This window comes from Saimiri boliviensis, chromosome 1 (assembly GCF_048565385.1).
Source record: "Saimiri boliviensis isolate mSaiBol1 chromosome 1, mSaiBol1.pri, whole genome shotgun sequence".
NCBI lineage: Eukaryota > Metazoa > Chordata > Mammalia > Primates > Cebidae > Saimiri > Saimiri boliviensis.
Window position 1 is genome coordinate 26,798,061 of NC_133449.1, and position 22,345 is coordinate 26,820,405.

Genomic DNA, 22,345 nt, shown 5'->3' on the forward strand with positions numbered 1-22,345 from the left:
AAATTTCAGTAGAGACGAGGTTTCACCATGTTGCCCAGGCTGGTCTTGAACTTTTGAACTAAGGTGATCTGCCCCCCTCAGCCTTATAAAGTGCTGGGATTACAGATGTGAGCCACAGCCCCTGGCCATGAATGTCATTTTTCGATACTGAATAAAAAAAGTTATGCAGCTCTTCTAACTTCTTCTATCTAAATGTCGACACACGTTTGTATCTAAAAACTTCGGATTTAAAGCTCAGCCCTAGAGAACCCATCAAATGCTGGAGCTGCAAGGGGCTAGAAGCATCACCCGACCTGTATTCCCCGGCGATGTTCGCTCTAGGTAGCGCAGGACGCTGGCCCAGAGCTGGAAATGGAGGCCGGGTCTCACGCCAAACCCACCTCGCAGGGCGACCAAGCAGGGCTTCACAGAGGAGTTGGGGTTTAGGTTTATTTCTTTGTTGCAAAAACTCGGTGAGCAAAAGATTGTGGAAAAGACACATGAAAGGTGTTAGCTGGATAGGTACAGAAATGGGGGAACCCGTGGGATCAGTCCCTGACCCCACCCAGGCCACCTAGACATCCACAGTGCCAGGGGAGGGGCCCCAGACAAGGCAGAAGACCCTTTCCCGGCCCTGGGGAACCCACGATTTTCGAGAGTAACCCGACTTCCGCAAAAACCCACAAAGGAGACCAGTGGCCTGAGCCCGGCACTGCAGGGCCTCCCGACCCCGACCTCGAGTGGGTATCGGGGGCTGCAGGGACTCACCAGGCCGCGCCTCCCCGCTCCCCAGGCCTACCGCAGGGGGAACCCTCCAGGCTTGCGAGCGCTTCCGAGGGCAGGAAAGCCTGGGCTGCAGCCCCGCCCCCGCTCCTGGCGCGTAGCCCCTCCCCGAGTCCTCGGACCACGCCGCCAGGCCCGCGATCCCAGGGCAGCCCCGGGGGTTGGCGCCGCCGGATTCCGCGCGGTCCGGAAGCCTGCAGCGCCCCGCGATCGCAGTCTCTCTTGCACTGATAAGGACGAATAGAGCCTGACCAAACCTGAGTAAATTGGCCGAGCGACGCCCGGAGGAGCCGAGGGAAATGTGGAGCAGGAGCAGCCAAAGTGGCCCATCGGCTCTCTAGCAGGGTTTGCGCGTCGCGGTCGCAAAGCCCCCGTGGCACAAGCGCGGCGGACACCGCGGCACAAGCGCTGCCCCGGAGCTCCGGGAGGCGGCGGCGGGCTAGGCGTTTGCCGTCCTGGAGAAACCACCGCGGGCGTTGGGAGCGTTTTGTTAAAAAGCCGAGAAGCGTAAAGGCCTCTGTGGTCTTCGTTCTGGGCTAGGAATCTGGACTTCGGGCAGCGTCTTTTCCTTGCCTTTGAGACTCCGGCTTCCTCCGCTCTGCGAGGCTCCCTGGGGCTGCCGCCGTGGCAGGTTCCCTCAGCTGGAGAAAGCTGGGTTCCTCGCTGGATGAGGTTGCAGTAAGCATTAGAGGGCTGTCGGCAGCTCGCTGCAGCAGCGGAGCCTTCGATAGCTCAGTTGGTAGAGCGGAGGACTGTAGTGGAAGTAAATGCGGTAATCCTTAGGTCGCTGGTTCGATTCCGGCTCGAAGGACTTCGTACATTTTTAGCCTCAATTTAATTCAACTACTCTATAAGGAAAAAGGCTTAGAGGTCTCCTGTGACTTAGCAAGAGTACTGCCGTTACTCCATAGGACACATAGCACGTAGTGTACAGTAACGCTCTCTTGTGCGTTCCATGTAGACTTGTTAACATGTGTTTCCGAATAAGGCTTTCTGCTTAAGCGTATGATTATATATCTGATTTTTAGAATCTTGCACAGGAATGCCACTGTACCATATTCTGCTAAATAAATGTCCTGAACTGTGGTTGATCCACTGGTTGGTCAACAGTGCAGTGAACCTATAAGGCAAAGGGAATAAAAGCAGCGGCAGGCGGGGGATTAGCTCAAATGGTAGAGCGCTCGCTTAGCATGCGAGAGGTAGCGGGATCGATGCCCGCATCCTCCACTTCGCTTTTTGCGTCCCTCACAATAGTGAACACAAAGTGGGAGGGAGACCCGGTCCACTGGGCTGTGTTTCATTTTAGAGGCAGAAGCCTGTTAAGCGATGAAGAGCTTTGCACGATGTCTTTTTGTTTTGCAGGTGAGTCGCAGTTTCTGTCACTTTATCCTTCCCGCTTCCCGGCAGGCAGGCCGTTAACGGTCTTACGGGAAGACCCTGCTAGAACCCTCCGGCCGCGCCTGCCAGCCAGAGGGCCCCCAGACGGCTCTCGCTCAGGTACCCACTAACGTGCGAGGAACCCTGCGAGCTGACCAATGATAGCGAGCTTTACTGGGCGGGTCGCCAGCTGCAGTCGCGGCCAATAGGCGAGAGACTTCTTGTTTCCTGGCAGAGCGGGGTCCCGGCACCGCGGCGCTCGGGTTTTTTTGGGGACCCGGGTGGAGGGCCCAGGTGCCGGGGCCCGAGGTGCGGCCTCGCTAGCGGGAGAGGGAGCGGGATCACCAGCCCGGAGAGAGGTGAGGGGCTCTGCGCGGACTGCGGGCCTCGCCAGCTCCGGCCCCGCCCCCTTCTCTCAGCCCCTTAAGCCCGAGCCCCTCGAAGGCCACCCCGCCCCTCCTCGCCCCCGGCCCGGCTTTCGCGGCCCGCCCCTGCCCCGCTCCTCAGCCTCACCTCTGAGCCCCTAGGCCCTGCCTGCCTAACCCCCTGCCGCGGTAGTCCGTCTCGACCCCTCGCATGCCTCCCAGTCCCACCCTGCCCATGGCAAGCCCGCTTGGTGTGACGGCCCTTCGGGAGTCGAAGGTAGAGAAGCCAGCCTCCTGCCCCCCGAGTGGGACTCTAGCAGCCCACCTCTTTTAGGGGTGCTCAGAACACCCGTTACTCACCCACAACTACGAGGGTAGCTTTTGCAGGGTGCAGTGCTTACGGGGCAGAGGGGGGAGGAAACAGACCCATGTCCTGGCTGGAATGGAGCTCCAGTCGCCAGGTGAGCCCAGTTGCCTTTGGCTTGGCACAGGCCACGCTTTTATAGTTTTCCTCCATACTAGGCACAAGGTAGGAACAAAAAAGCAAGAACCAGCCCTTCCAAGGCTCAGGGGAGCAACACCAGAATGTCCGTTCAGTGCTTGTGAGGGCCGAGGCTGGAGAGAGGACTACCCATTTACACTCAGAACCTCGGTTCCTCTCTCTGCTCTCAGAGATCCAGAACGGCCCATCTCTAAAGGTGGCCATGTATGGTGGTGAGTGTATCTTGGCTAGGTCTGCGAATCTGACCTCTCTGATTATATTCTCTAATCTTTGGGCGGCAAAGCAGCTGAGAGTCTAGTGTTTTTCAACATAGTTAAGCCATTTAGTATTTTATTTGGGAACAGCCAAGCTAAAGTAAAACGGGGTCCCTTTAGGTCATTTGCAATCCTCAGTGTGGGGGTACAGAGTGCTGCTTTCTCTTGGCCTTTACTGGAAGACCACTTCTGTTTTCTAAAGGGGAGTCTTTTGTTTCATAGGGCACTGCCTAAGAATAGCTCTTACTTATTCAGAGATACCCAAAAAACGCTTCCATTTGTCTTCCCTTACCTTCTTAACCCAACCCTTGTTTTTCTCCAGCTCTCAGGGCCAGAGTGGGGCAGAAGGATGCTTTCCCAGCCCCACCATGGAGCTGCGCTGTGGGGGATTGCTGTTCAGTTCTCGCTTTGATTCGGGGAATCTAGCCCACGTGGAGAAGGTGGAATCTTTGTCCAGTGATGGGGAAGGGGTAGGAGGTGGGGCATCAGCCCCGACCAGTGGCATTGCCTCTTCCCCTGACTATGAATTCAATGTGTGGACCCGACCAGACTGTGCTGAAACCGAATTTGAGAATGGGAACAGGTATGTGGAAAGAAACGGAGTGGAAGAAGGCTGAGAGAGAGAATGTCCAGGTCTCCAAACCCATGCTTCAGTTAGTCCTTTGACTTACCTGTTCATACCAGCATACTGCCCATCCTCTTCTGACCCGTCTTCCCTCCTTTCTCCCTGCCAAATAGCTCTTTCCCGTTTGGCTGGCTCCAGCTCCCCCACAGATCCTATCTCCAACCCTTCCATATATAATGACATCTCGCTTACTCTGGCCCTCAGGTCATGGTTCTACTTCAGCGTCCGGGGAGGAACTCCAGGGAAACTCATCAAGATCAACATTATGAACATGAACAAGCAGAGCAAGCTGTATTCCCAAGGCATGGCCCCCTTTGTGCGCACACTGCCCACCCGGCCACGCTGGGAACGCATTCGAGACCGGCCCACCTTTGAGGTAAATTCTCCATGAGGAGGAAAGGAAGACTTCAGTGCTGAAAATAGAGAGGAAAGTAAAGCTTTTTTTTCCTTGATACATGTATGAGGCAGGTGGGACAGAAGGTGTAAGTATCAGCTTTTCCTCCAGTGTTAGCTGGAGTCCAAGATGAGCCCTTGCCTCAGGAAGCCTAGAAGGAGCCGCTTGTCATATAGAAAGTGTCAGAGGGAGGGAAGCTGGTAAAGGCAGTAAGGGTGTGAGGTCAGTTCCTGGTGGTCCCAGTAGGAACTCAGTTTTGATGACGATGGCATGTTGCCCCCCCTCTTCCTCCTCTGCTCCCCAGATGACAGAGACGCAGTTTGTGTTATCCTTTGTTCACCGTTTCGTAGAAGGCCGTGGGGCCACCACCTTCTTCGCCTTCTGCTACCCCTTCTCCTACAGTGACTGCCAGGATTTGCTAAACCAGCTAGACCAGCGCTTTCCAGAGAATCACCCTACCCATAGCAGGTGCCAACACCATTCTTTACTCCTGCCACAGTCCTGGATCAGACAGCACCCCCGCTACTTCTAGAATTTGCCCTTAGAGCTCTGAAGCAAAACTTTATGTCTTTTTTTCTGTACAGAAAAAACAGGGCTTTGGGTACCTTTGATAACTACGTTTCTGTGTGACCATGATCCCAGCATATCAACACCTACCCTCCACTCTTTCACCTGCCCAGACCTCTTACTAGCCCAGCTCCCATCAGTTATCCATAGTTTAGCCACCACTGTGTCACTCAGCACACCTTTTTTATCTGCCCTGCACAGAGAACAGCTCCAACTACATAATCTATGCTAGGAAGCCATAACCTGGGGAAAAACAAATTCACCCTGTCCTGTACTCTGCATTCTGGCAATGTAAACCCACTCAAATCCTTAGCCTCATTTAACATCACGAGGAACTATAAGGCACCTCTGGGCTGTGACAAGGCTTACCTCTTGCTAGGACTTTAGGGACTTTTCCGGGTTTAATGATTTTTTTCCCTGTAGCCCCCTGGATACCATCTATTATCATCGGGAGCTCCTCTGCTATTCTCTGGATGGACTTCGTGTAGATCTGTTGACGATCACTTCCTGCCATGGGCTTCGAGAAGATCGAGAGCCCCGTCTAGAGCAGCTATTTCCTGATACCAGCACCCCTCGACCATTCCGTTTCGCAGGCAAGAGGGTGAGTGGAAATAGCATAAAGGTAGTTCTTTGGCCTTTCTCTAGCACCAGATACTGTTCATAGCTAAAGACTGTGTTGTCCCAAGGCATCTTGGACACAGCCTCCCCCTGCAACCTGTGGCAAGGGTGATGGCCTCTGCTCCACTGGCAGACTCAGCCAACTGGAAATCCAGTGGCTATTCCTGCCTCATCCATGCCACTGCCCATATACTGTCAAAGTAGAACTATAGGGTAACTGACTTAATGTCTGCTCTTCTCTCTACCTCAGATATTCTTCTTAAGCAGCAGAGTACACCCAGGGGAGACTCCATCTAGCTTTGTCTTCAATGGCTTTCTGGACTTCATCCTCCGACCTGATGACCCCCGGGCCCAAACCCTACGTCGCCTCTTCGTCTTTAAGCTGATTCCCATGTTGAACCCCGATGGTGTGGTCCGGGGACACTACCGGTAAGTGGCTTCCCCCATCTGGACTGTTCCCATTCCCCCTCATGCCCTGCATCTCAGTGAAATGCTGTCAGCCTTCTGGCTTCTGCTGTGTTCCCAATCCTCTTGCACCCTAATGAAGGCAAGCCCATCTCATCTTCCTGAGAAAGCATGAAATCACATCTAGTGGCACTCCCAGAAAGGAGCCAAACTAGGATGACTGCAGGCCCACCTGGGTGGAGGTAGCTACCCTGAGGAAGCTCCTTAGGGTTCTGTGGTAAGGGTGACAGCAGAATCAAAGAGAGACCCTGTCTTCTTTTTTTTTTGAGACGGAGTTTCGCTCTTGTTACCCAGGCTGGAGTGCAATGGCGCGATCTCGGCTCACCGCAACCTCCGCCTCCTGGGTTTGCGCAATTCTCCTGCCTCAGCCTCCCAAGTAGCTGGGACTACAGGCACGTGCCACCATGCCCAGCTAATTTTTGTATTTTTAGTAGAGACAGGGTTTCACCATGTTGACCAGGATGGTCTCGATCTCTTGACCTCATGATCCACCCCCCTCGGCCTCCCAAAGTGCTGGGATTACAGGTGTGAGCCACCGTGCCTGGCCTCCCTGTCTTCAATTCTTTTTTTCCTAACGCAGCTTCAGCCTCTCATTTAAGTCAGTATACAGTCTACTTTTCCTCTACTCTAGTGTCTCCTTCAGTGGCCCAGTCTTCCAGACCCTGCTTTAATCCCTGTTTTCCTATAGCACAGACTCACGTGGAGTGAATCTGAACCGTCAGTACCTGAAGCCTGATGCCGTCCTGCACCCAGCCATCTATGGGGCCAAAGCTGTGCTTCTCTACCACCATGTGCACTCCCGTCTGAACTCCCAGAGTTCCTCTGAGCACCAGCCCAGTCCACGTCTCCCTCCTGATGCTCCTCTTTCTGACCTGGAGAAAGCCAACAATCTCCAAAATGAAGCTCACCATGGGCACTCAGCTGATGGGGATAACGCTGAAGGCTGGAAACAAACAGAGCCAGCAGAACAGAAGCCCAACAGTGTGTGGATTATGCCACAACAGTCTGCAGGGCTTGAAGAGCCAGCCCCTGACACCATCCCCCCAAAAGAGAGTGGTGTTGCTTACTATGTGGACCTGCATGGACATGCTTCCAAAAGGGGCTGTTTCATGTACGGAAACAGCTTTAGTGATGAGAGCACCCAGGTGGGAGTCCTAAGAATGTCATGTGAGTGTGGGAAATGTTGCTGGTTAGGAGATGGGGTTGGGCCATGAACAGATAGTCTTAGGTAGCCTTCTGGCAGGAAGGCCTGTGTGGACTACCTCTGAAAAAGCTTTGAAGGGCCAAGAAAGATGGCACAGGGGCCTTATGTCTCAATCATTACATCATGACCTTTTATTTTTTATTTTATTTTATTTTTTTATTATTATTATTATTTTTTGAGACGGAGTTTCACTCTTGTTACCCAGGCTGGAGTGCAATGGCGTGATCTCGGCTCACCGCAACCTCCGCCTCCTGGGTTCAGGCAATTCTCCAGCCTCAGCCTCCTGAGTAGCTGGGATTACAGGCATGCGCCACCATGCCCAGCTAATTTTTTGTATTTTTTTTAGTAGAGATGGGGTTTCACCATGTTGACCACGATGGTCTCGATCTCTTGACCTCGTGATCCACCCGCCTCGGCTTCCCAAAGTGCTGGGATTACAGGCTTGAGCCACCGCGCCCGGCCCTATCATGACCTTTTATTAAGGGTCAAGGTAATGAATGGCATTATAGTATTTGCTAGAGTCTGGGAATCCAGAGAAGGAAAATTTTGCATTGTTGGAGGGAAGAACCTAAAAGCTTAAAAAAAAAAAAAAAAAAATTGCTTCCCACCACCTAGAAATAATATCAAACTGAGAATTCAAGCAGCACTGATTACTGTTGATGGTTGTGATGGTATCTGCTGTGTATTAAGTCACATGGTCCCACTTTGCCATCTCTTCCTTGCCCCTTGTCCCTTCTTTGTCTCTGTCTCTCCTTCTGAGTTGACTCTTTTTCTTCCCCAAACAGGTAGAAAACATGCTGTATCCAAAGCTCATCTCCTTGAACTCGGCCCACTTCGACTTCCAGGGTTGCAATTTCTCAGAGAAGAACATGTATGCCCGAGACCGCAGAGATGGCCAGTCCAAAGAGGGAAGCGGCCGAGTCGCAATCCACAAAGCCTCAGGGATAATCCACAGGTTGGGTGGAAGCTGGGATATAGTTCATGAAATAGCTTCCCTAAAGAAAACAACACCCAGTCCAGGGTGTTTGAGAGAGAGGGGACCACCTAAGTCTTCTTAAAAGAGAGCCTCACAATTTGCATTATTGTCTTTAGTCTAGGACTCTAGTTTGGGGGGATTCCCTGGGTATATGGTAGAATACCAAGGTCAGCTGCTAGTTGCTATGGATCATTAGCACTTTCATGGTGTTCACTTTTTTTTCCAAGTGATTGCCTCCTTAGACCATCTAAGCTGTCCTCTATGGTTCTGTCCTGATATCTGTTCAGGCAGGACACTGATAAAGGTATTTATGTCTTAGCTACACACTTGAATGCAACTACAACACTGGACGCTCAGTAAACAGCATCCCTGCTGCCTGCCATGACAATGGGCGCGCCAGCCCCCCTCCCCCGCCGGCTTTCCCCTCCAGATACACTGTGGAACTATTTGAGCAGGTATGAATACATGGTGTAAGCGGGAAAAGGGGGAACCTTAAAGTCTGGAAAGGCCTTTACTCCTAATGCCTGACTCTAAGGTCCTTTGAAGAGATATTCATCACTATGGCCCTCTCACCACTATGGTTATTTTCTTCCATTAACAGGAGCATAACTATGACTATAATAGTATAGAAAGGATGAACAGGCACTATATCTGACCCCACATCACAGAGAATCCCCTAGCACACCTGAGTCAGATTCTTTGCCTCTGGGTTTATCTTTCTCATTCTACTGGGTTTCTTAATTCCTGGGCTCAAAAGCACCCTGACTGCAGTGGTCCTGATGATTCCCATTATCCTAGGACACGTAAGAGTACAAAGAGCTGCAGGTTACAGAAGGGATGCAAAACCCTTTCCTGCTGGGAGAATTCCTTCATGGTGCCAGCCAGAAAGGATACACCCCTGCTCCCATAATGGATGAGGGCTCCCAAATGGGTTTAGGGAATAGCTCCAAATCCATTTGCAATAAACAGCCTGGGAAGAAAGGTTAGGGCATCCAATGAGCAAATTATAGGTCTGGCCCCTCCTTCCCTCCCATTGTGCTGTGTACCACCCCAAGGTAGCAGCCTGCATGGGAGGACTAGCATGCTGAGCCAAACTGGACTCCCCTACAGGTGGGAAGAGCTATGGCCATCGCAGCTCTGGACATGGCAGAATGTAATCCGTGGCCCCGAATTGTGCTGTCAGAGCACAGCAGCCTTACTAATCTACGGGCCTGGATGCTGAAACATGTACGCAACAGCCGAGGCCTAAGCAGCACTCTGAATGTGGGTGTCAACAAGAAGAGGGGCCCACGAACTCCACTCAAAAGTCACAAGTAAGGCCAGCAAAATAGGAGGGAGAAAGGGTAGGAGAATGGGACAGGGCTCTGGAGCTAGGGGTTCTAAGGGATTTATATATCTTCCCTCCTCCTCAAAGTGCCAAATGGCAAAATTTTTAGGGTAAATTAAAATTAGTAAGATTAGTTTACTTTTTGAGAATGGGATCCTCTTCCCTTTTACTCTGAGCTACATACATCTACGAGATCTGAGTATCAGGCTAGGGATTCCCTACTCCAGTCTTGCACAAAATCAAATATAATTGCAGTGGGCAGGCCTCAACCTCCAAGGGTTGTGAATGACTGACTGAAGGGAGTTGAAGGGTCAGTGCCAAGGCAGTAGGGGGAAATTCATTAGGAGATAAAGCTGCTCAGGGATGGCCCTTAGGACATTTTGAGATTAGCTGGTATACCTCAGGTTAGATACTTCATCCATGGACATGAATTCCTCACTTCTCCCTTGGAACGGGTCCCTGTGCCTTTTTACCCCATAGGTGAAGCTTTACTTAGCATCAGATCCTAGGGAAAGCCTTAAGACACAACCTTCCTGGCCCAGGGTTAACTGGCATCTGCTTCTTTGCAGTGGGTTGCCTGTTTCCTGTTCCGAAAACACCTTGAGCCGGGCACGAAGTTTTAGCACTGGCACAAGTGCTGGTGGTAGCAGCAGCAGCCAACAAAATTCTCCACAGATGAAGAATTCCCCCAGCTTTCCTTTTCATGGCAGTCGGCCTGCAGGGCTGCCAGGCCTGGGCTCTAGCACCCAAAAGGTCACCCACCGGGTGCTGGGCCCCGTCAGAGGTAAGCCAGTCTGGGAGCCCCTGCAACATGTGTTCGGTTGTCTGGGGCATTGCTGGGGGAAGTAAAAACTTGAAGATATACTCTTGGCCCAGGACCAAGGGGTGAATCAATAAAATTAGTTTGTAGCAGAACCTGTGGCCTCTCCTATGACCTTGGTGTTCCCTGCGGCATGATTCCAGAGTGGTATTGTGTATGGCCACAGGGGGACATCTGAGTATCTGGGCTTCAGTGCATGCTAGGAGCCAGGGGCTTTTCCAAGGATGAAATACTAGCTGAAGCAGTGCCAAACAGGACATGAAGCTTCCGTGTCAAGGACAGCGTCAATCTGTCTTCATGGGGGCAGTTAAAGGAATGTCCTCAGAATCCAAATTGCAGCACTGTAGAATGATGGGGACTCTTATCTGTGGTCTTTATGGGCTGTGTTCCTGGCTTCAGAGCTCACTAAGATAGTGGTATCAGGCTGGAACTGACACGGAATTCCTTCATCAGCATCGTAAGTTCTCCTTTCCTGACTACAAAAGGAAATAGTAAAGAGCCTTTTCTAGGTGGTCACTGGAATATTCTAGGCGCCCCCCCCCCTTTTTTTTGAGACAGAGTTTTGCTCTTGTGGCCCAGGCTGGAGTGCAATGGTGCTGTCCTGGCTCGCTGCAACCTCCGCCTCCTGGGTTCAAGCGATTCTCCCACCTCAGCCTCCCAAGTAGCTGGGATTACAGATGCCTACCACCACACCCAGCTAATTTTCTGTATTTTTAGCAGAGATGGGGTTTCACTATGTTGGCCAGGCTGGTCTTGAACTCCTGACCTCAGGCGCCCCTCCCAAAGTGCTGGGATTATAGGCATGAGTCACCCCACCCGTCTAGGCACTATTTAATCACTATTTTATTGACATCCTCCCTGCCCCACTTCCATTGCACAACACTACTGAGCTCCTTGAGGTGAAGGGCATGTATTCTATTTCTCTGTTACTTCCCCCTACTGATAGAAAATATGCAGTCAGTACTAAGTAATTCCTGGTTGATTGACTTGAAACTTAACAGGGGAAACAGGACAGTAAATACAACATGGGGGTGCACACAGACTGTAAACATCCTAGGGGTTTGGGAAACTACTGTGGTAGATTAAACACAAGAGTAATTAACCAAAGACTGTTCAGTTAAGAAATAGTTTCAAGAATGGGTAGCACATAGTTTGACAGAAACATTCCCAAAGTGAGAAATGACAGCCAGGAGCAGGAACAGAGCTAGGAACAGAGCTGGTGGGTGGAGAGGACAAAAAGCATGTATACCTAGGTGGTATGCCAAAGGCCATGCCCATCACCAAGGAAATTAGGTAAAGAGAGAAGTAGTGGAAATGTCTTGGGAACAAGGATTATGAGCTTAACTGAGACAATGGCAACAATTGTGTTTCTTAGAATGGGAATAAATGTAAGAGACTGAACTGTGTAAGACACTATCTGTGAACTGTACATATTGGACAGAAAAATGGGAGGTGAGATCACCAGAGCCAGTACCAGGGTCTGAGGAGAGATAAATGTAAGTATTAGAGAAGTAGCAGGATTCAGTGATGGTAGAAAACAGAAGAACTAAGATGGCTTTAAGGCTACTTTTTCCACTGCAAACAAAAGCTTCAGGAAGTGTCTCCTAACACATTGAATTATGCCCTTAGCACCTACTCCTGTGCCTGGCACTTAGTAAGTGATCAGCAAGTATTTGTTGAATGAATAAAAAGCAAGAAGTTGGGAACCAGATGAATGTTTTTCTCACCCTTCTACCCCTCAGAGGGCATAAATCAGGTCTGTGATTGTCCCAGGGATTCAGTAAGATCTGGAGTGCTACATGTAGGGACAGTTCCAAAGATGTTCGGAGGATGACACACAGGACCTTGGTGCAAGTCAAAAACTGCTGCTCTAAACTGTGAGACCTTAGAACACCCATTCTGATTCAAGGGGGGGTCAGTCTCTCCTCAGACCTCTGCCCAGTACTATCCTACCACCCCCAAAATGGAACCTCTAGCTGGTTACCATAAGATACCATTTCATAACCTCTGGAGGCAGAGCTGATCACATCGCTCTTGGTTATTCTTTCTCCCTTGCATTTACCCTTTCCTGGGGTAGGGTGAAACTCTGTCCCTTAACATAGTTTCAACATGCCTGTGTGTGTAGGTATTTCTCAAATTAACTAAACTCACTATTTCCTCTCTCAAGTTCATGATTTCTGCCTACTGTGTACTGTCAGCTGGACATCTTCCTGATATCCATTTTTATCACAGAATTACTCAGATCTGGGTCTTAGACTATCTCTTAAGTCATTGGGGGTGGCTAATGTTTTAGGTTATTTGACTGTGGCCAGTCTCTTGACTTCTGTTATCCTATTGGCAACCTGTGCCATCTCTCAGTAGCCCCCTAACATCTGGTTGTTTTTGACTCTTTTTTTGAGAGTCTCGTTCTGTCACCCAGGCTGGAGTGCGGTGGCGTGATCACAGCTCACTGCAACCTTCATGTCCCTGGCTCAAGTGATCATTTAGCCTCAGCCTCCCTAGTAGCTGGGCCTACAGATGCACACCACCACATCTGGCTAATTTTTCTATTTTTTTTTTTTAGTAAACATGGGGTTTCGCCAAGTTGCCCAGGCTGGTCTCAAACTCCCAGACGCAAGAGATCCAGCCGCTTCAGCCTCCCAAGGCACATGAGCCACCACGCCTGGCATTTTTGACTCTTTTTTTTTTTTTTTTTTTTTTTTTGAGACGGAGTTTCACTCTTGTTACCCAGGCTGGAGTGCAATGGCGCGATCTCGGCTCACCGCAACCTCCGCCTCTTGGGCTCAGGCAATTCTCCTGCCTCAGCCTCCTGAGTAGCTGGGATTACAGGCAAGCGCCACCACGCCCAGCTAGTTTTTTGTATTTTTAGTAGAGATGGGTTTCACCATGTTGACCAGGATGGTCTCGATCTCTCGACCTCGTGATCCACCCGCCTCGGCCTCCCAAAGTGCTGGGATTACAGGCTTGAGCCACCGCGCCCGGCCCATTTTTGACTCTTTACCATCTTTTTTTTTTTTTTTCTTTTTTTGAGACGGGAGTTTCGCTCTTGTTACCCAGGCTGGAATGCAATGGCGCGATCTCGGCTCACCACAACCTCTGCTTCCCGGGTTCAGGCAATTCTCCTGCCTCAGCCTCCCGAGTAGCTGGGATTACAGGCACGCGCCACCATGCCCAGCTAATTTTTTGTATTTTTAGTAGAGACGGGGTTTCACCATGTTGACCAGGATGGTCTCGATCTCTTGACCTCGTGATCCACCCGCCTCGGCCTCCCAAAGTGCTGGGATTACAGGCTTGAGCCACCGCGCCCGGCCAACTCTTTACCATCTTAAACCTACAATTGGTACCCAGCACCTAAGCACATCTCCTCATAGCTAGAGTAGCTTCCATCTTGAGATCGCTTCCTTTTTTCTTTATTCATATAAGTATCCGGTTTGTTTGTTTTTTTCCCCACTTTGGGACTTTTCTCTTTTTTTTTGAAACCATGTCACTCTATCACCCAGGCTGGAGTGTAGTAGCCGATCTCGGCTCACTGCAACGTCCATCTCCTGAGTTCAAAGTGATTCTCTTGCTTCAGCCTCTGGAGTAGCTAGGATTACAGGCACTCGCCACCACGCCCAGCTAATTTTTGTATTTTTGGTAGAGACAAGGTTTCTCCATGCTGGCCAGGCTGGTCTCGAACTCCTGACCTCAAATGATCCACCTGCCTCAGCCTCCCAAAGTGCTGAGATTACAGGCATGAGCCACCATGCCCAGCCTGGTTTGGGACCTTTCAAAAGTATTCTTGTCACTGCCTGCTAATTCCCAGTGTGACTGGGAAGATGAAGTTGCTGTCACTTTTTAAGTTAGAGGATGTTTGCATCCAACACGTTTATTAGGGATCAGTTGGCATGTTGGCACCTCCAGTGATTTCAGTTCTATGAAGTTAACAGCATATTCAGTTTGAAAGCATTTGGCTCCTGCTGTTCCTCTGTGATGAGGAAGGACACGCCAAAGCTGCAAGCCTCCCTACTGCACACATTCACCATCTGCCCTCTGGACCCCACCCTTCAGAACTTGGAAGGCTCTAGACATGAGTGATCCAGAGTCAGCTGCCCCAAAGAATATAACTATTTACCTTTAGACTCTGAGAGATGATTGATCCAGCTCATGGTATACAGTGGGTATCTGGTTTTTCAGGCAGTATTTTACAGGCACTGGGTTATATAGTATTTGAGGCAACAAAGTCCCTACTCCCAAGAAACTCAAGTTCCACTTGGAAAGAATACTAGCTTATGTTTATTGAGTACTATGTGTCCATAAGTACTTTACACATTCTAACTTAATTAAACAGAAACCATAAACTGCTAGCCACTCAAATGAAGGATGAAGGTAATGAGGAGAGGACAATTAATTCTGCCTGTAATGGTCAAGTAAGCTTCAGAGAGGTAACATTTGAGATGGGAAATAAAGATGGTCATGGTTTCACTAGAAAATGAAAACAGTTCCAGAGGAACCACACACAACTAGTAGCCACATGGGCTATAGCAGAGGGTGTGAAGGATCAAATCAGCATCCTACTAAGCATGTGTAGACTGGAACTACAGTAGGCAAAGCTTTGAATGTGTAGTGTTCAAAGGTTTAGACTTTATCCTTTAGAAGATCTTCAAGCACAGTGCAGTCAGTGGCTCCTACCTATAATCCCAGCACTTTGGGAACCTCTGAGGCAGGAGGATTGCCTGAGCCCAAGAGTTCCAGACCAGCCTAGGCAACATGGCAAGACTCCACCTCTAAAAAAAATTAATCAGCTGGGCTTGGTAGCGTTACCTGTTGTCCCAGCTACTTGGGATGCAGGAAGTCAAGTTTGCAGTGAGCCATGTTCCTGCCACCACACTACAGCCTAGGTGACAGAAAATGCAAGATAGAATTGTAGGATTAATTACACAAATGCAAATCTAAGAGAAGAGTATAAAGATGAAACAAGGTTTTCCACAAGACAAGGAGAATGAAAGAAAGAGAGTAAGTTTTGTTTTGTCAAGGGGACTTTTGGGAAGAAATTTCCAGTGGACAGTTAGAACTGGATTTCAGGAGAAAAGGGGTAGAGAGTGATTTCGGAGTTTAAGAATAAGCAGAGCAAGAGAGGCCCAAGGATAGAATGGTGGGGAAGACTTGACATTTATGGGGCAGGAAGAACAGCTGGAAGAGAAGCAATTAGTGGTAGGAGGGGAACCAAGGAAAGCTGTGTTAGCCAAGCTCAGTAGCTTCTTTGCCAAAAGAATGAACTGGGGCAGGCACGGTGGCTCACACCTGCAATCCCAACACTTTGGGAGGCCGAGGTGGGTGGATCTCTTGAGCCTAGGAGTTCAAGACCAGCCTGGGCGAAACCCCATCTCTACTAAAAATACAAAAAATTAGTTGGGCATGGTGGCAGGCACCTATAGTGCCAGCTACTCAGGAAGCTGAAGTGGGAGGATCACCTAAACTGGTAGGTTGAGGCTGCAGTGAGCCATGATTGTGCCACTGTACACTTCTTCAGCCTGGGTGACAGAGTGGAAACATTGTCTCAAAAAATAAAACAAACAAACAAAAAAACTGGCAGGATGAAGGCTGGTGGTGAACTGGATAATTGTAATAAATAGTTGGTCCTTCTACCCATCTTATATTAATAGTTACTGCAGGAGAGGGATGTGGGTCTGATGACAAGCTTGAAAAACAGGCATCTTTTGACCAAAGGAGCCAGCAAGTCAGTGAAGGCTGCCTCATAGTGCCCCACTTATTTGCCCTTTTATCTGCTTGTATCTCTTCCACTCAGAGCCCCGAAGCCAGGACAGAAGACGGCGGCAGCAGCCACTGAACCATCGTCCTCCTGCAGGCGGCCTGGCTCCATCCCCAGCTCCTGCTAGTTCTGGTCCAGCCTCCTCACACAAGCTGGGCTCCTGTCTTCTGCCAGATTCGCTCAACATACCAGGTCTGTACCCGTTGCCACTGAAATCTGGGCTGGCCAGCCTCCTCCATGACCAGCCCAGGTTCTTTAAGTCTAGTTGGGCGACCAGGGGCATCAGTTATCTTGTTGGTATCCTAAACCTCTAACACTGGTGCCTTTGAATAGGCAGGTGGAATTTATTAATGTCTTTGTATAATACAACAATAGTTCACATTTACTATGTGCCAGGCACTGCTCTACACACTTCATCTCATTTAATCCTCATTTTTACAGTTGAGGAACCTGAGGACTTTGTCTACCTGCAAAGTGATACTTATGCAAGTTCCCTGACTTCAGGAGCTGGGCAACATTAGACAAGACAGGAGAATGAAAAAAGCATAGATCTTTCACCTGTCAACACTGCTAAATGTTGTGTGTAGCCATATCATTCACACAAAACTTAAGCCATCTCTTCTCCTTTTAAATTGTAGACCCAGCTATCTAAAGGACTGGATGGGAATGATTCTTTTTTTTTTTTTTTTTTGAGACGGAGTTTTACTCTTGTTACCCAGGCTGGAGTGCAATGGCGCGATCTTGGCTCACCGCAACCTCCGCCTCCTGGGTTCAGGCAATTCTCCTGCCTCAGCCTCCTGAGTAGCTGGGATTACAGGCACGCGCCACCATGCCCAGCTAATTTTTTTTTTTTTGTATTTTTAGTAGAGACGGGGTTTCACCATGTTGACCAGGTTGGTCTCGATCTCTCGACCTTGTGATCCACCCGCCTCGGCCTCCCAAAGTGCTGGGATTACAGGCTTGAGCCACCGCGCCCGGCATTGGATGGGAATGATTCTAAGACTCTAGTCCAGCATGTTCTACTTACTCAGAGGGCCCTACTCCCAACCTGTCAGTTCTCCTCAATGGGTAGCACTGAATCCACCAGTCCTGGGCAGAGCTGACTTGATCCTCAAATGCTAAACATATGATTGGGGTAGGCCCTGTGGCGTATAAATTGACACAGGAGTTAAGCTTGGGTGCATTCTGAGTCTAGCCTGGAGTTGCTGCTCCACCCCTTGGACCAGACTAGAGCCTCAACCAGGGGCAATTTTGCTGCCCAGGTGACATCAGGCAACATCTGGAGACATTTTTGGTTGTTACATTGAGGAGGAGGGATGTGAGGAAACCGAATATATTAGTTAGAGGCTAGGGATGCTGCTAAACATCCTACAGTGCACAAGACCACTCCCCACAACAAAGAATTATCCAACCCAAAATGTCAACGTGCCAAGGTTGAGAAACCCTGATCGAAAGGAAGTTGCCGCCTCTTGTCTGTGGCCCCAACCCTGATCAGTTTCCTCCGTTCCCTAGGGAGCAGCTGTTCACTCTTGTCCTGTGGGGACAAACCAGAACCTGTCATGGTAATTGGGAAAGGTCTGTTAGGGACTGGAGCTCGGATGCCCTGCATTAAGACTCGACTGCAGGTAATACTTTTGGTTCTTCCCTAGTCTCCAGCACAACTACTCTAGCAGAACCCAGCAAGGCACTGTTCCTCTGCATAGTGGGAGGGAACATGCTCGGTACTGCTTTACTGCCTCTACCCCTGGCCACATCAGAGGGCTGCTCTGATGCCTGAGTGCTTGTCTGTCTAGTCCCCCTCCTGCCCTCTACCATCCCCATCAGCCAGGTCCCTTGCTTGCTTTCAGCCTGTGTCCCTGCCAGATATACCCCAACCTCAGCCTGCTAGCTTTGGCTTTCCCTGCCCCTCCCTTTAGCTTCTCCTCTCTTTCTGCCCAGACCTGCCCGAGGAGAGTTTCCGCCAGGAGGGGTCCCGGATTCCCCAGGTAACACTTTTGGTTGCTGCTGCTAGGAACAGCCCTGCCACCAACTCCGATTCAGTCCAGATCCCCATGCTAGGTAAAGTTGAGTATAGGCAGAAGCTGACTGGATGGGTGAAATGTACGCTGCTCTGGCAGGGGCTGAGGCACAGAGGGCTCTGAGAGAGGTCTACCAACCCTCCACTATCTTTCTACAGTGTTTCTCTACTCACCCAGACCTTAGCCATGGTGTAGCCATGGTGGGTAAATGCTGGATCCTTTTGCCACCCCTAGTTATGTAGACTTGGAGTACACAGTCATGGACTGAATCCAGGACTTCTCTGGCTATTATCTTGTCTCACTCTTTCAGCTAGAATTCAATGTCCCAGTACGTCTGTTGATCCCCGTAACACTCTTATGCATGGAAATTCTAGGTGCAAACTAAAGTAAAAAAAAACTCATGGAAGAATCCAGCCTCTTAGCACACTCCCTGTCCACACAGGCTAGGCCCAGGTTGGGCCGGAGCTCACCGCCGACTTGCAGAGGGATGAAAGACTCTTCAGGCCCCACATCCCCTATCCCCTGGACCAGGGAGAGCAGTGAGCTGGAGCCAGGACCCTGCTCTGCTACACCAGGGTGAGCACTGGGGTCCAATCCCTCACCCCGCTCCTCACTTCTGTCCCCTCATTCCCATGTCTGTCATTCAGAATAATTTTCTGCCTTCCCTACTCCTTGTGAGCCCAAAGACTAAATGTACTTTCATTAAGAATCTAGTCCCTGATATTTTTTTTCCCCCACCACAGCCAGTCTTCACTCCACAGGAAAAGAAAACAACTTTTAGTTAGGGCCTAAGGCCTAAGAGCATCAGACCACCGTGCAATCACAACTTGCCCATCCTTACCCATCGTCATCTCGCTCCACTTCTTTCACCTCCCAGCCCCTGGCTGGCAGAACAGAAGAGGAGCAGAGTTTTCACAACCCTGATTCCTCTCTCTTCTCTGTTGCAGGCTACCTCAGGCCAGGCCCCCACGGCCCCGCTCTGCCCCTGCCTTTTCTCTTACATCCTGTAGTCTATCTGACTCCCCATCCTGGAATTGTTACAGCGGGGGTCCCTTGGGCCAACCTGAGGTTTGTTTTGTCCCTAAATCTCCCCCACTCACTATTTCTCCCCGGGTCTGATAATGCCTTTATGTTCAAGCCCAGGATATAGCCCCAAGATGGGGTAACACAGTGGGAAATATGCTAGTTCCCCACCAGGCTGCTGATTCCACATGATAGCCGTTAAGTCCTTGGAATGCCAGCCACACTGTCCAAGGCATTACAGAGCATCGCCTTGAAACAAGACAAAACAAGGACCTGCCACCCCTTCCCTCCCTCCGCAGCACAAGATTTTGGGACCACAAAAAAAAATATCTATATTTTTATATTGGGGGGAGGGAGTAGAAAAGAAAGCAGCCCCTATACTGGGCCCTATTGAGTGGCAGCTTCTTGTTCCATAGGGTTAAGGAAGACTGAGGAAATAAAAGTTGTTTGGAAAAATCCAGGTGTAGTTGCTTTGTATGTTGTGATGGGTAGAAGGGATGAACTGAAGTGTGAAGGCCCCTCATACCCTCCATCTTGCCTCAGACTATGTCCTGGAATCCTAGAAAAAAGGGGGAAAGACCTGAGGTAAGGAAAATGCTGCAGCTTTCCTCCGGGGAATCCTTCAAGAAGTAACACCCATCCATGTTCCCTTTATACTTGTGACCCACACTTAAGGCTGGCTCCCAACCCCCCCGCCCCCCCTTCCTTCTCTATAGTTTGGGTCTACAGCAGCCAACTCCTGGCCTCAGAACATGGAAACAGAATATTCTGCGTAAATAAGGCCTAAACAACCTGGAGAAAGTGAGGGCTATTTAAGAGCCCAAATCCTCATACTTGGATGGTACCCTTGGTCCCTTCGTTCCTATTGGTGTCAATGCCTCCTTAACTGTACTCTCAACTTGGGCATCTACCTACTGGGGACCCCAAGATGGGGTCTGTTAGGGTTAGGAAACCCTCTCCCATTCTAACCGGGAACAGTTTGGGGGGAGGGGACAGCGCGCTCTCTACTCTGTGCAGATTAAAAGGGCCCAGTCCTGGACTGTATCATGCTTGGCCCGACACTTGCTGATTGGAAGTTTCGAGCCCTGCTGGCCCTGGCGCGGCCTCACCACTCATCTCTGGGGGCTGGGCGCTACAGCCCCGGGCCGTTACCTGGGGCAGAGAAAGCACCACTTTCATTCTTGCTTCTTGGGATTGTTGACGGCCACGTAGTGATAGAGAACGACAAGCAAAAAGAGCGACACGCCCAGCATGTTGGCGAAGATGGCGAGCTGCACGTCCGTGATCATCCTGCGGAGGAAAGAGGGACTGAGCCGCTGGCTGGCGCACTCCTCGCCCTCGCAAGGACCCGTCCTCAACCCACGAGCCAACCCTGCGGTGGGCGCCTGCGTGCCTCTCACCTGACCAGTCCGGCTGGGCTCCGACGCCGCCTGCGAACAAGCCCGAGGTAGGAGACCTGGACCGGAACTTCGTAGTGCCAGCTCAGGCCCGAACCAGCCGCTTCCGGCGGGGGGCGCGGTCGGGAAGGCCTCTCTAGCCCAGCCGTCTCGTCGGCTCCGCGTATTGCGCTCGCTCCGGGCCGCGACTGGAGCTGGGCCTCAGGCTCAGCTGCGGTGGGAGGTCCAGCCGTAGGGGATGGGGCGGGGCCGCGGACGCGCGCCTGGGCCAGGCACCCCACAGCTGGCCGCAGCTGGCGTGGCCTGGGACGCGGCTAGAGAAGCCGTGGGAGCCGCCTCCCCGGGGCCGAAGAGTGGGCTGGGGCGAGGGTGCAGCGGCGGGGCGGCGGCCTACTCCAACCCCCTTCCGGCCCCGGCCCTCCGTACTGCTGCCCACCCTTCGCTTCCCGGCCCGGCCCAGCCAGGTGCTTCCTTTGGGTCCTGCCCTCAGTGTCCTCTCCCTGGCTCGGGCAACAGGGACAGGGGTGGGAGGCGGTGTAGAATGGAGACAGGGCTGGGGCTGCCGGGTGCTTCTTTCTCCGGCGCCAGCCTTCGTGACCCACATGCAACCAAGTAGAAAGATCCTGTCTGTGATCTGACCAGGGTCCGTCTTAGCCGGGCTCCCTCCCTCCACCCCACCCCCTGAGGTGGGCGTCGGAAATAGGGCGGACCCTCCCGAAATCAAAACCCAAACCGTGGGACTTCGGCCAAGTGGGAAATCACCCCCCGGATGTGAGGGAGGGAGAAGAGGAGGAATGGAGAAGGGGAGAAAGGGTTGGAACAAGCAAGAGGGGTCCTGAGTTCAGGACAGATTAGGTCGCAGAAGAGTAGGAAGAGCGGTGGCTGCGGGTACCCAAGGGTCTCTGGCGAGGGGAGAGGCACCCTGGAACTCTCCAAGCCTCTGCCCAGCCATAACTTTCTCCCCCCCTCACTCCATGCCTTCTCAGCTTCACCATAAAAGGGAACCGCACCGAGCCAGGCCGGGGCCGGGGGCTGGGCTGTTGCTCTGGAGCTGTCAGGGGTAATGGAAGCCAGTTGCTTTGCGGTAGAGGGGGGCCAGGGCTCAGGGGAGGCCTCTGCTTCTCGGAGCCAAAGAAAACTCTACAGGAGCTGCTATGGGTTTGGGACAGAGGACCAGTTTGCCGCCTGTGTGCACTGAGCTGGGGATGCACTAGCTCAAAGTGGCCTTCCCTGGCCTGAGACCATCAACAGTTTGTCCCCAGTTTCAGCCCCGTGGCTCCTAAACATAATCCCTGCCTTTAGTAGTCTGTAGTTACCCTGGGCTCCCCTCACCTCACCACTGGTCCCCACTCAATATTTCCCAGAAGCTTCTTATTTAGAAAGCCGAGTCCCCTCCACATAACATTGGTGAAACCCCAGACAGGTACTCCCATATGCGTCCCTCAGTGAGCAGTCTGTTTCCAGCTCGTCACTGGGAGAGTAAGGGTCTGGGTCGTAAGGATTACACATCATTATGCTTCATGTCTCCTGGAAATTTGAAGCAGATCCAAGTCCAACCAAACATTTAGGTCTACTGTTGAATCAGAACTAGCCCTCCCTTTTAAAAATAAGCTCTACCTCTAGGCAAGCACTGGAAGTTAAACTTTATATACTGCAAATGATACAAAAGAAAGCCTATGAAGTGCTTAAAACCAATTGACCGGCCGGGCGCGGTGGCTCAAGCCCGTAATCCCAGCACTTTGGGAGGCTGAGGCGGGTGGATCACGAGGTCAAGAGATCGAGACCATCCTGGTCAACATGGTGAAACCCCGTCTCTACTAAAAATACAAAAAATTAGCTGGGCATGGTGGCGTGTGCCTGTAATCCCAGCCACTCAGGAGGCTGAGGCAGGAGAATTGC

General features: G+C 51.1%; 2 protein-coding genes and 2 non-coding genes across 6 annotated transcripts; 3 read left to right on the plus strand and 1 right to left on the minus strand.

Annotated features, from left to right (window-relative positions):
* The first annotated feature begins 1,483 nt into the window (after positions 1 to 1,483).
* Positions 1,484 to 1,573, plus strand: TRNAY-GUA (transfer RNA tyrosine (anticodon GUA)). The gene is given in 2 exon segments: positions 1,484 to 1,520; positions 1,538 to 1,573. It is a non-coding gene; the product is annotated as a tRNA-Tyr (tRNA).
* Positions 1,574 to 1,916: 343 nt separating this feature from the next.
* Positions 1,917 to 1,989, plus strand: TRNAA-AGC (transfer RNA alanine (anticodon AGC)). The gene has a single exon. It is a non-coding gene; the product is annotated as a tRNA-Ala (tRNA).
* A 356-nt stretch (positions 1,990 to 2,345) lies between these two features.
* AGBL5 (AGBL carboxypeptidase 5) lies at positions 2,346 to 19,505 on the plus strand. Of its 3 annotated transcripts, XM_074395319.1 has the most exons (16): positions 2,346 to 2,498; positions 3,583 to 3,843; positions 4,090 to 4,261; positions 4,584 to 4,747; positions 5,270 to 5,447; positions 5,715 to 5,893; positions 6,618 to 7,074; positions 7,919 to 8,088; positions 8,429 to 8,564; positions 9,220 to 9,422; positions 10,006 to 10,220; positions 16,045 to 16,200; positions 17,521 to 17,633; positions 17,947 to 17,993; positions 18,469 to 18,602; positions 18,974 to 19,505. In XM_074395319.1, exons 2-15 carry the CDS (start codon positions 3,629 to 3,631, stop codon positions 18,515 to 18,517), a joined length of 2,454 nt encoding a protein of 817 aa, XP_074251420.1. In that variant the 5' UTR covers positions 2,346 to 2,498; positions 3,583 to 3,628; the 3' UTR covers positions 18,518 to 18,602; positions 18,974 to 19,505. The 3 variants fall into 3 exon arrangements, with proteins under 3 accessions (XP_074251420.1, XP_003941622.1, XP_074251418.1); XM_003941573.4 differs by lacking the exon at positions 17,947 to 17,993; XM_074395317.1 differs by lacking the exons at positions 2,346 to 2,498; positions 17,947 to 17,993 and adding an exon at positions 2,591 to 2,965.
* On the minus strand, positions 19,373 to 20,560 carry OST4 (oligosaccharyltransferase complex subunit 4, non-catalytic). Its single transcript, XM_003941575.4, has 3 exons — positions 20,450 to 20,560; positions 20,202 to 20,339; positions 19,373 to 19,608 (listed from the first exon to the last, which is right to left on the minus strand). Exon 2 carries the CDS (start codon positions 20,336 to 20,338, stop codon positions 20,225 to 20,227), a length of 114 nt encoding a protein of 37 aa, XP_003941624.1. The 5' UTR covers position 20,339; positions 20,450 to 20,560; the 3' UTR covers positions 19,373 to 19,608; positions 20,202 to 20,224.
* Positions 20,561 to 22,345: the final 1,785 nt, after the last annotated feature.

Bases quoted from the DNA above. Each gene is read 5' to 3' on its own strand.
- AGBL5 (XM_003941573.4), top strand. From the start codon at position 3,629: ATGGAGCTGCGCTGTGGGGGATTGCTGTTCAGTTCTCGCTTTGATTCG. The intron at 8,089-8,428 runs GTTGGGTGGAAG...TTTATGTCTTAG, and splicing joins GCCTCAGGGATAATCCACAG to CTACACACTTGAATGCAACT. The intron at 17,634-18,468 runs GTAATACTTTTG...CTGTCCACACAG, and splicing joins GCATTAAGACTCGACTGCAG to GCTAGGCCCAGGTTGGGCCG.
- OST4 (XM_003941575.4), bottom strand. From the start codon at position 20,338: ATGATCACGGACGTGCAGCTCGCCATCTTCGCCAACATGCTGGGCGTG.